Source organism: Leuciscus leuciscus, assembly GCF_965113295.1.
Source record: "Leuciscus leuciscus genome assembly, chromosome: 5".
Lineage (NCBI taxonomy): Eukaryota > Metazoa > Chordata > Actinopteri > Cypriniformes > Leuciscidae > Leuciscus > Leuciscus leuciscus.
Genome location: NC_138729.1, coordinates 38,647,488 through 38,660,601, shown reverse-complemented (window position 1 = coordinate 38,660,601; position 13,114 = coordinate 38,647,488). Strand labels below are relative to the sequence as shown.

General features: G+C 39.5%; 1 protein-coding gene across 1 annotated transcript; it reads right to left on the bottom strand.

The window, feature by feature from the left end:
• Positions 1-147: 147 nt before the first annotated feature.
• capga (capping protein (actin filament), gelsolin-like a) lies at positions 148-12,809 on the bottom strand. Its single transcript, XM_082169460.1, has 9 exons — positions 12,652-12,809; positions 7,914-8,107; positions 7,599-7,753; positions 6,891-7,052; positions 2,300-2,449; positions 1,071-1,157; positions 744-876; positions 571-662; positions 148-494 (listed from the first exon to the last, which is right to left on the bottom strand). Exons 2-9 carry the CDS (start codon positions 8,104-8,106, stop codon positions 429-431), a joined length of 1,038 nt encoding a protein of 345 aa, XP_082025586.1. The 5' UTR covers position 8,107; positions 12,652-12,809; the 3' UTR covers positions 148-428.
• Between the last annotated feature and the right edge of the window lie 305 nt (positions 12,810-13,114).

Below are 13,114 nucleotides of genomic sequence, written 5' to 3'. Positions count from 1 at the left end.
TCACATGGTTACATAAGCATCGGTACTGTATGTGGTGTCTGTTTGTGCATGTATTTGATATTGGGCCAATCTGACGCTCAATATATATATAACAAAAATAACAGACATCATGTTATTGCATATTTGGACTCCATAAAATCACAAACATTTGGGTTGTATACAGATGTTTTATATTAAAACAAATGATCTGCATGTGACAGAAAACTAATCAACAATTTACAATTTGTTTTATTTATATTAATAAAAAATATTATTAATAACAATTACAACTGTCCCAGCCTTCACAAACCTGGGATCAAACAAGTAATCTTTTGGCTAACAGCAAAGGGTTTTAACAGGCAGGCTACACCACTGATGGCTAGTATGCTGCATGTGTGATTATACAAAATGAGCATCCGTTTCTACATACATCCTATATGTTGGTGTGTTTAACTCCAGCTCAGGAAGAACTGTTTGAAGAGGACAGATTCACGACCCTGAGGGAGAATTTCCACCTAAGGACATAAAGAAATGTGGATGACTGAAAGAAGAGGTCATAGTTTTTGTGCACAAAATGAAAATGAAACAAACCTGCGTTCTCATCCTGGGATAGTTCATTTCTGTAATAAACTCATCTGCCACCTTCATGGCAACTCTCTTCTCATCTAAATTGGCTCCATTCCCTGTGCGTCAATAAAGTAAGGCAATGATTATAAAAGGTGTGATTTTACTACACACGCAGATGAACAAATACACGCAATCACCTTTCCAAACGTAAATCTTCCCATTAGAGCCATTGTCCAATATGAAGCAGTCATCTTTCTCCAGCAGCTCTTGAGCGAAAGGTCCTTTGTCACACAGTTTTGTCAAGGTCATTTGGCCTGTTGCGTTAGACACCTCAGAGAGAATCATTCAGACATTTATCTCCAATGTGAATTATTATTATCCCTAGAACATTCTTAGCCTTCAAACATCAACCAGGAAAGTACAACTTTAATTGACCAATTTATTGCTAGACTAACAGTTTGACTGAAAATAAAAGGTAATTTTGATGCCTGCACATTACACTGTAAAGGAGAGAGAGAACTGACTTTGTAAAGGCAAGCAGAATTAGAGATATCTGCTTCAGCATCTTCCTCTGTTGAGCTGTCCTTCAGAGCTGGGATTGGACCAAGTGCCTTTCAAATAAATTTGAGATGGTGTTAATAGTTCTAATATTTCTAATCCATTTATGAATGTTTGCATTTATTAATAAATCATGTATAATTTATATATATAATTTAGTAATGTTCAGACCTTTTTAAAAGGTGGATTTTAAATTAAATTAAAATTAATTTTAGAATTTCTTAGTCTTTGGTTCTTTGTTTTGTCTTACCGGGATAATTCACCCAAAAATGAAAATTATCCCATGACTAGGTGTATATGACTGTCTTCTGTCAGATAAACACGAACACAAGTTATATTAAAAAATATCATTGCTCTTCCAAAAAAGCGCATCCATCCATAATAAAAGTAATCTATACGACTCCAGGTGGTTAATAAAGGCCTTCTGAAGCAAAGTGATGGATTTTTGCAAGAAAAACATCCATATTTAAAACTTTATAGACTCAAATAACTATAGCTTCCGGCAGATGGCCTGCACAAGTTGACTTACGCCAAAAGAGAAACCCCTGACGCAATGTATGACGTAGGATGTAGGAGTAGCATACGCTTAGGCGCCTCTCTTCAAACAAATAGGGCTGGGCAACAAACTCAAGCTCCTCTTCTCTTGTATTGAAATCCTTCGATATTTCCATTTACAAATTCTAATTCGTGACCGGTTTTGTTTTACTCTATCCTCTGCACTTCCGTGTTTGTCAATACGCCATGCGTCGGGTCAGGAGTTACTCTTTTGCCATAAATCGATGCGTACGGCTGGCTGTCTGTCTGTCTTAAGTTTTAAATATGGATATTTTTCTTACAAAACCCCATCGCTTTGCTTCAGAAGGCCTTTATTAACCCCCTGGAGTTGTATGGATTACTTTTATGATGGATGGATGCACTTTTTTGGACTTTAAATTCAGGACCGCCATTCAATGCCATTATAAAGCTTGAAAGAGCAATGACATTTTTTAATATTACTCTCATTTTTATGATACTCACATACACCTAGGATGGCTTGAGGGTAAGTAAATGATGGGATAATTTTCATTTTTGGGTGAACTATCCCTTTAATGACAGCAGTACTTGAGCTGCATGAGCCTGAACCTGACGATCATGTTGTCCAAAATGATTTGAGAATGATTCAAAGAGCATCTTCAATGGAATGGAGGTTTGTCACCTGAACCATCTCCAGTGTTTCCTCTCCCTCTGTCACATCAACGATGTGAGCTTTGCCATTCCTCTCTGTGTCTCTGATCAGCATTGCGATCTCACACACCTTCTGTCGCTCAAACATGTTGGCTTTGGAACCCCTCCAAGTGACTATAGTCTGAGCATAAACACACATGATAATTGTGATATGTGATAATGATAACTAAATGATTGGCCATGATTAGCCAACTAAAATAATAAATAATGGCACCACAATGAGAGATACAGTGAGGAAAATAAGTATTTGAACACCATGCTATTTTGCAAGTTCTCCCACTTGGAAATCATGGAGGGGTCTGAAATTGTCATCGTAGGTGCATGTCCACTGTGAGAGACATAATCAAAAAAAAAAAAATCCAGAAATCACAATATATGATTTTTTAACTATTTATTTGTATGATACAGCTGCAAATAAGTATTTGAACACCTGTCTATCAGCTAGAATTCTGACCCTCAAAGACCTGTTAGTCTGCCTTTAAATTGCCACCTCCACTCCATTTATTATCCTAAATTAGTCGTTAGCTGCATTAAGACACCTGTCCACCCCATACAATCAGTAAGAATCCAACTACTAACATGGCCAAGACCAAAGAGCTGTCCAAAGACACTATAGAGACAAAATTGTACACCTCCACAAGGCTGGAAAGGGCTACGGGGAAATTGCCAAGCAGCTTGGTGAAAAAAGGTCCACTGTTGGAGCAATCATTAGAAAATGGAAGAAGCTAAACATGACTGTCAAACTCCCTCGGACTGGGGCTCCATGCAAGATCTCACCTCGTGGGGTCTCAATGATCCTAAGAAAGGTGAGAAATCAGCCCAGAACTACACGGGAGGAGCTGGTCAATGACCTGAAAAGAGCTGGGACCACCGTTTCCAAGGTTACTGTTGGTAATACACTAAGACGTCATGGTTTGAAATCATGCATGGCACGGAAGGTTCCCCTACTTAAACCCTTATGTGCTGTTGGGGATGTTTTCATCCACTGTGGGGAATTTTTTAGTCTTAATTTGGCCATTACTTTCTCCGTGTTTCAGCAAATGGAACGATTTTTGGTGACTAATCTTATTTTGACACATATTTTGGGAAAATGCTTTGAAATTTTTAAAAAACTCAACAGTACACTGTGGGCAAATTCACTACCCTTTAGTTATGTTCGTGGCTGAAAACAGCCACTACTTTAAACTGCTGTAAAAATGTATCAGATAAAATTTTTTTTTACTAAATCTATTAATCAACCTCAGTCCTGCTCAAAATGGTTTTGATGCATTGTTAGTTTTTGTGTAGCATCAGATTTTAACTTTTTCTCCCTCATTTATTGTTCGTGGCTGTTTTTGCCCCATTGACTTCCATTATAACCAAATTTTCTGATTGCAAAGCCATGACACCATATAATCATGCATTTTTGATTGTTGGTGGTTTTCCCTGTTGGGAAGAGGTAAAATGTGTAATTTTTACTGTTGATAACCAGGTGGCACCATTAACCCTTTAGATAGGCCTGTGCAAAAAAAAGCTTAGTTTCTGGCTTTTACATGGAGTTATATGGAGTATAATAGCATATTTGTGTGTGTGTGTGTGTGTGTGTGTGTGTGTGTGTGTGTGTGTGTGTGTGTGTGTGTGTGTGTGTGTGTGTGTGTGTGTGTGTGTGTGTGTGTGTGTGTGTGTGTGTGTGTGTGTGTGTGTGTGTGTTTGTGTGTGTGTGTGTGAGTGAGAGAATATGAGAACTCACCTTGATACGTCTGAGAAAATCAAAATATGCACCTCAGCTCTCAGAACTACATGGAGTAAACAAAAACAAAGTAAGTATATTTATGCATCTGCTGCCTTTTGATGGTGAGAAATGCAGACTAAACAAAGCAAGTGGATTTAAACACTTGCATGCAAGCCTGCTGGTCATTTGATGGTGAGAAGAGCAGCAAGCAACATGAGAAAGGGCTTGACTTGTAGTGAAGTTTTAGAGATGATTATGCAGCCTGACCCCTCCAGCGAGCTGCAGGATGTATCGTCTTCTCCCTCTGACACCACAGACTCAGGAGAGTCAGATCCTGATTTGGATGTGGCACCCTCATCATCCTCTCTAGCTTCCACTGAAGGCGAGGAAGATTCGGAGGATCCTGGATCTGGGTGGATTGGGAGAAACGGCGAAGTGTGGTTTTCCACCAACGCGGAGACAACTTTCTTCAGCCTGCCAACTCCCGTGACTCCAGGGCCGACGCGCTATGCCATCGCAAGGGTCCAGAACATGGATTCTGTGTTCAACGGATTCTGTTTTTTACGGAGCAGATGATTGACCTCATTGTCAGCATGACCAACCTCCATGGGCGCCGCACAATGAGAAACTGGACCAGGGTGGACTCCACAGATCTCCGTGCCTACATGGGGCTACTGATTTTGGCCGGCGTCTACAGGTCCAGAGGGGAGTCCACACGTTGCCTGTGGGATCATCGCCTTCCCCTCCTATTTTTACTCCGTAAAAAACAGATTGAACACAGAATCCATGTTCTGGACCCTTGCGATGGCATAGCGCGTCGGAGTCTGTGGTGTCAGAGGGAGAAGACGATACATCCTGCAGCTCGCTGGAGGGGTCAGGCTGCATAATCATCTCTAAAACTTCACTACAAGTCAAGCCCTTTCTCATGTTGCTTGCTGCTCTTCTCACCATCAAATGACCAGCAGGCTTGCATGCAAGTGTTTAAATCCACTTGCTTTGTTTAGTCTGCATTTCTCACCATCAAAAGGCAGCAGATGCATAAATACACTTACTTTGTTTTTGTTTACTCCATGTAGTTCTGAGAGCTGAGGTGCATATTTTGATTTTCTCAGACGTATCAAGGTGAGTTCTCATATTCTCTCACTCACACACACACACACACACACACACACACACACACACACACACACACAAACACACAAACACACACACACACACACACACACACACACACACACACACACACACACAAACACACAAACACACAAACACACACACACACACACACACACACACACACACACACACACACACACAAATATGCTATTATACTCCATATAACTCCATGTAAAAGCCAGAAACTAAGCTTTTTTTTGCACAGGCCTATCTAAAGGGTTAATGGTGCCACCTGGTTATCAACAGTAAAAATTACACATTTTACCTCTTCCCAACAGGGAAAACCACCAACAATCAAAAATGCATGATTATATGGTGTCATGGCTTTGCAATCAAAAAATGTGGTTATAATGGAAGTCAATGGGGCAAAAACAGCCACGAACAGTAAATGAGGGAGAAAAAGATGCTACACAAAAACTAACAATGCATCAAAACCAATGTTGTTTCTAATCTTTGACATGTCCAAGACTGTGATAAAAGGTAAAAAAAAATCCAGTCCACATTCACATTTTATATTGAAAATAAGTCATTTTGTGTTTTTTTTCCCCAAAATCAGTGACATCATTTATGCATTTGGCAATTAAAGAGTTAAAATCCAGATTTTTTTTTAAACATTTAGTAGTTTTGATCAGGACTGAGGTTGATTAATAGATTTATGCAAAAAAATGTGAAAACAATATTTATCTGATACATTTTTACAGCAGTTTAAAGTAGTGACTGTTTTCAGCCACGAACATAACGAAAGGGTAGTGAATTTGAACAATGCACAAGGGTTAAACCAGCACATGTCAAGGCCCGTCTTAAGTTTGCCAATGACCATTTGGATGATCCAGAGGAGTCATGGGAGAAAGTCATGTGGTCAGATGAGACCAAAATAGAACTTTTTGGTCATAATTCCACTAATCGTGTTTGGAGGAAGAAGAATGATGAGAACCATCCCAGGAACACCATCCCTACTGTGAAGCATGGGGGTGGTAGCATCATGCTTTGGGGGTGTTTTTCTGCACATGGGACAGGGCGACTGCACTGTATTAAGGAGAGGATGACCGGGGCCATGTATTGCGAGATTTTGGGGAACAACCTCCTTCCCTCAGTTAGAGCATTGAAGATGGGTCGAGGCTGGGTCTTCCAACATGACAATGACCCGAAGCACACAGCCAGGATAACCAAGGAGTGGCTCTGTAAGAAGCATATCAAGGTTCTGGCGTGGCCTAGCCAGTCTCCAGACCTAAACCCAATAGAGAATCTTTGGAGGGAGCTCAAACTCCGTGTTTCTCAGCAACAGCCCAGAAACCTGACTGATCTAGAGAAGATCTGTGTGGAGGAGTGGGCCAAAATCCCTCCTGCAGTGTGTGCAAACCTGGTGAAAAACTACAGGAAATGTTTGACCTCTGTAATTGCAAACAAAGGCTACTGTACCAAATATTAACATTGATTTTCTCAGGTGTTCAAATACTTATTTGCAGCTGTATCATACAAATAAATTGTGATTTCTGGATTTTTTTTTTTAGATTATGTCTCTCACAGTGGACATGCACCTACGATGACAATTTCAGACCCCTCCATGATTTCTAAGTGGGAGAACTTGCAAAATAGCAGGGTGTTCAAATACTTATTTTCCTCACTGTATTACAAAAAAAAATGTTGGCCTACACATAAACTTATACATACACACCTCTCCCAAGTCCAGTATGAAACAGTCACCCTTGTTGAAGCTCCCCCAGCTAAGCTCCACCTCTCTTGCGCGGATGTTTTTCTTTCCTTTGACTTGGTACAGATGTGTAACAGGGCCAATCCTGGACCTGGCACTCTTGAACCCAGACTCCACCCCACCCTCCTGAGACAGAAAGAGAAACCAGTGAGTTCACACTTTCATAGTGGCGCAATCTTTGGACATACAGTACTGGTCAAAACTGGTTTGGGTTTCTTAAGATTTTTTTGATTGAAGTCTCTTATGTTTACTGCTGCATTTATTTGATCAAAAACACAGCAAAAACTGTAATATTGTGAAATATTATTACTAGTTAAAATAACTGTTTTCTCTTTGAAAATATTTTTTATTTTTATTTATTCCTGTGATGACAAAGTCGAATTACAGAAATCATTCTAATAGGCATGCAGATTTGGGGATCAAAAACATTTCTTATTGTTATCAATGTTAAAAACATTGTTAAAAACATGCTGCTTAATCTGTTTTGAAACCATGATTTCTTTAAGGGTTCTTTGGGGAATAAAAATGTCAACGGCATTTATTTAAAAAAGAAATTATTTGTAACATAAATGTCTGTAACACTTTTGATCCATTTAATACATAATTGCTGAATAACATTAAAAAAATTAAATAATAATCTTTGTTTTTGTCCTATTGTCCCTTTTCTCTCACCTTGTAGCTGACTCCTTTCGGGAAGAGTCCCATGAACTCAGGTGACTCATAGCCTTGCACCTGTCGATGTTGTACTGGCTCTCCTCCCAAGAAGCTGTCCAGTTGAGTGGCAAGCATGGCACAAGCACCCTGTTCATCCCGGGACGACTTCTCACCTTGATCAGAGGAGGGAATGCTAAAACTACAGGAACCTACTAATGCAAACTTTTTTTCCCCTTCCTAGTTTACAAAAAAACATTTTACAGTCTTCAGCCAGCAGATGCATTTTCATTCATTCTACATTTAAAATGGCACAAATAAACAGACACTACACACCCATCCACATGTGCAGGTCGCTTCCATCCTTTCCTCGGTTGCTGAGCACAATGTACGCGTCTCCGTTGTAGAAGATTCCTCTCTGCGATGGGTCAAGGAGCACAGCCTTCATCTTCTCCACCCTCCAGACCCACAGCCCTGGCTCTCTCACTTCATGGGTAAACTGGCTCTGTGCTGCCCGCAGATTAAGCATCCTGATGAGGGGGGAGAGAAAGAGTGAAGAGTTTGTGTGTATGTGGAGGTCGGAGGCTGCCTTATGAGAAAGGCAACAAGTGAAGAGAGGAGGGGGTAAGATAAGAAAAGGGGGAATGAAGCGAGGAGAAGTGGATGAGAGAGAGAAAGAAGAGAACGTATGAGAAGAAAGAGCAATGGGAAAGAAGAAAATATCAGATATAATGGATATTGTAGAAGCAATGCAATTGAAGCAGAGAACAGGATTAATGAGATATTTAAATACAGGATGAATGGAATTAGAGGTATTAGAAAGCAAGAAAATGGTTTAGGGAAGGGGGAAATGGTAAATAAAGAAACAGAAAATGGAAATTTGGAAATGATGGGAGAGAAAGAGCAGCAGACAGGTATGATGGAGTTGGTCTGATCCAGACAGTAGAGGCGGGGAACCTTTAAGGTCAGGGGTCAGATATGGAAGCAGAGCACGGGATTGCATGCTCCATTAGAGATGCACAATTGGAAGGCCGGTGGGAGGTGAGAGCAGAGAGATCAAATATAATAGAGCTGTAAAATGAGATGCAATTGTCCCACACAAATAATTCATAAGGCCAACTGTTGCGCAGCCATACAAGACACACGGCTTACATACACCCAGCCACCCTCACCAAAGACAGATAGACAGATCAACAGAGCAGGTTCACCCACAGACAATGCATTTACCGTGATTACTTAAAGGGGACCTATTATGAAAAATTCACTTTTATATTGTTTTTTATATTGTTAATTATGTGTCTACAGTGTGTGAACACAACCACCCTATTGTAGTAAAAATCCATCCATTCCGAATGTTATTTTCCCCATAAATCTGAAACAGTGTCTCAAAATGAGCCGATTAGGAATGTGCGCCAATGTGACGTCACATTGGAACAGGCCCCACCTATGACTGGCACAGAGTCTGCCGTAATATCTTAGCTCCTCCCCTTAAGTGAGGTGTACAAAGTCCAACATGTTTATCTCCTCACCAGAGCATTTAGCAGCAGCATTCAAGTAAGACATTTATTATTATTAAAGCTACTAAAGTTATTCAATCAAGAGCATTAACTGTTTTTCTTTTGTTGTTTGATTCATTAAACACAAATTAAATATCCCCAAAATATCCCCAACTGAGCAAGCCAAAGGCAACAGTGGCAAGGAACCGAAAAACTCCATCAAGTGACCTAATGGTGTCCTAAAACTCCATCAGGTGACCTAATGGAGAAAAAAAAACCTTGGGAGAACACAGGCTCAGTCGGGGGCCAGTTCTCCTCTGGCGTTTATGAGCTAGAGGCCGGATTGTAGTTTGAACTGTAAGATTAAAAATATTATATGAATGCCTGGCTGAAGAGACTTTAATCCGGTTTTAAACTGGGAGAGCGAGTCTGAGCAACGAACAGTATCAGAAAGACTATTCCAGAGTTTTGGAGCCAAATGTGAAAATGCTCTCCCTCCTTTGGTGGTTCTGGATATCCTAGGTATGACCAAAAGCCTTGAATTTAGTGATCTTAAAGAGCGCGATGGATTATAGGGCGATAGAAGATCCGTTAAATAGACTGGAGCTAAGCCGTTTAGGGCTTTATAAGTCAGTAGCAATACCTTGTAATTAATACAGAACTTTATAGGTAACCAATGCAGTGATGATAAAATTGGTTATATGATCATATTTTCTTGATCTAGTAAGAACTCTAGCGGCGGCATTTTGGACTAACTGTAGCTTGTTTATTGAGGATGCATGACAACCAGCTAATAAAGCATTACAGTAATCTAGTCTCGAGGTCATGAATGCATGAACTAACTTTTCTGCATCAGAAACTGATAGCATATTACGTAGCTTAGCAATGTTTCTAAGGTGGAAAAAGGCTGTTTTTGTAACATATGAAATATGATTATCAAAAGTTGCAATTGAGTATAACACCCATGTCTTTTACTGTAGAGGATAAAGTAACAGGACATCCTATGATGTTAAAGTTGTATTGTGCGAGGTTTTGTGGGCGTTTTTTTGAACCGATAACCGCAGCAACATTAATGAGGAAGACATCGTTGCTAATTAATTATCCACGCTGTTTTCAAGATTCAAGAGTTAATCGGCAAAGGAAGACCTACACCAGAGCTTAATTTTGTGCAGAAAGCCTAAGTTTTGTAAAGCATTTCAACCCCAGCAATTATAAGCGATACTCCTGGGTGACAGCATCAACCAAGAAGCTAAAGCTTTACTGCTGGAATTATTTGCTGTTTAGGTAAGTTATTTAAAATAGGTTATGTGACTGATTTTACAATAATTTTGTAGCATACTGTCCTGTAAATTACATTGCTTTCACTTTAATACACAGATCTAATATACACATGCATTTTCTTTACCCGCTGTTACGTTCACAGACATAAGACGTGAAAGAGAACTTGGTTTAATACTTACGTGACGCGCCGTGCCGCCGTCTGACAGACAGTTTTCTGTGCGCGTGCTTCAGATGTGTGCTCTCAGAAAACCCAACCCGATCTCACAGCAGTTCGTACGTATTTTACGAGGTGGCTAATTCGTATGAATTCATACAACCTCACTCGTACGAATTTGTACGATTTTTGCAAAATTGTACATATTTTACAAGTTGCCTAATTTATGTGAATACGTACGGATGACCAAACTCTGACCTCGCCCTTAAACCTACCCATCACTGGGGTTTATAATTTTTTTACGAATTGGTCGTGAGATATAGCATTGGAAAACCATAGAAGTTTAAACTGATATGGCTTTAAAACGCATGCAGATAATAACTTTCATGATGATGATGATGAACTTCAATGTCACGTGAGACGTCTTTCGGATGAGACGTAAAACCGAGGTCCTGACTCTCTGTGGTCATTAAAAATCCCATGGCATTTCTCGTAAAGAGTAGGGGTGTAACCCCGGTGTCCTGGCCACATTCCACCCATTGGCCCTTACCAATCATGGCCTCCTAATAATCCCCTTACATTGAATTGGCTCTATCACTCTCTCTCCTCTCTCCACCTATAGCTGGTGTGTGGTGAGCGCACTGGCGCCGTTGTACTGTGGCTGCCGTCGCATCATCCAAGTGGATGCTGCACACTGGTGGTGGTTGAGGAGAGATCCCCTGATATGATTGTAAAGCGCTTTGGGTGTACAGTAGTAAATATGAAAGCGCTATATAAATGCCTCATTCATTCATTCATTCACGTGATCATGATCGCGATAGAAATAATGATCAAAACCAAACAGATGTTTTGTTAGTTTTTGGCAGAGTATCCGAAGCAGGAGCTGTAAAGGCACAGGCTATTCTGGATAGGTGGTGGGGAGCAGCAGCTCATTTGAATTTAAAGATACATGCATGATATAGCATGTTTTCGCTTCAACTCAAAAATGGCCATTTACAACATAGTATAATAAATGATCTGTGGGGCATTTTGAGCTGAAACTTCACAGACACATTCTGGGGACACCTGAGACTTATTACATCTTGTAAAAAAGAAGCATAATAGGTCCCCTTTAATGGCATTAAGCAGTCAGATGTGAGGTCACAAACAGAAATAAACCGCATGAGAGTGAGCTGTCGTCCTTTGACTGTTCTCACATGATCTGAACATTTACACAATCACCATCTCTACATAAACTATTTTGAGGATGAGATGATAATCTATGTTTCCTCTTGAATGATTATGAGTTTAAACTTGAGCTTGTGTCATGAAGCAGGTAGCGAAGCGGTTGCATGCATGATGTTTGCTGACACCTCCTTCTTTCACTTCCCTTTCTCTTCAAATCTAGTATAAATAGTATAACATAACTTCAAAATAACTGTTCTTTCAACTTCACTAGTGCCATTTTGTCCAATTTAGCTGGGTTGTGCACTTCTGAGAACTAAATTGAAAATGCTTTTTTAAATTTCTGTTAAATTCCTGAATTTAAATCAAGGTAGCAAAAAGGAGCAGGTCCTGATTTTGCCGTCAGACGCGTTTCTTGGATTAACATATTTTAGTCCCAACAAAATTTAGTCCCAACCATAAACCTATACCTACCCATTACTTTTCCCTAAAATCAGATTGAAATGATAGATGAAAAACACTGATGTAGAAGTACCTAACCCTGGTTGTAACCCTAAACTTGACACAAACTGTAAACTTGTCCCTCAAATCTGATTGGTTGATTGGAATAAAGATGTTGATTCAGGAACATGTGCTTGGTGAAATCAGATTCTGCAAAACGGCTCACTGAATTGAGATTTAAATGTGAATTTACAGAATTAGAATAATTCATTTGATGAGAGAAATAGACTTTTAACATTGTCATCTTCGTACTTAAGACAAGTATTATATAGAAACAGTGTAATCATTTTATTAATACAAGTAATATAATTAATATAGAATATTTTTAAAATATAATACATACAATCAAATATAAATAACAATAAATATAACATAAAATATAATATAATATAAAGGATTTTATAACAGACTCTATGTAAAGAGTGTGTCATAATAATGACAGTTTTTTATTCTCATTTAAAGATATAAAAATTCCTACCTTGTAATAGTCTTGAAGTCAGTCAGTCCAGCTCCTGATAGCTCTTACATGTAACAGCTGCCTGAACCTCTACTGCATATACAGTTGACTGGCTTTGTGGCCAGGCACAGTTATTGGAAGACAAAAGCATGTTAATGCTGCAGGGTGTATCGCCTCATCAGCATCTCACATCTGTTGGAAACACACCGTATGCAAACACATCTCTTTTTACTACATAAGCAAAACATCCTTTTAACTGGGTCATGCTCGTGTAATTTATGGAAAGAGTGAAAGAAAAAGGGCAAGAAGGGTAAAAAGTCATAAGAGAAAGTCACAAGGCCAATGTCTGAAAATTAACTGAAGCTCTATTTTTATCAAGACCTTCAGTATTTTATGATTCAACTCATCCACAAATGTCATACGATCTTTTATACACTACAGATCACGCTTAGGATTCATATCTGAGATCTGTCACCATGACAAT

Coding starts and splice junctions, on each gene's coding strand:
- capga (XM_082169460.1), bottom strand. CDS start 8,106: ATGCTTAATCTGCGGGCAGCACAGAGCCAGTTTACCCATGAAGTGAGA. Junction 877..1,070: donor ATTCTGCTTGCCTTTACAAA/GTCAGTTCTCTC, acceptor ATTCTCTCTGAG/GTGTCTAACGCAACAGGCCA. Junction 495..570: donor ATCCCAGGATGAGAACGCAG/GTTTGTTTCATT, acceptor TTATGTCCTTAG/GTGGAAATTCTCCCTCAGGG.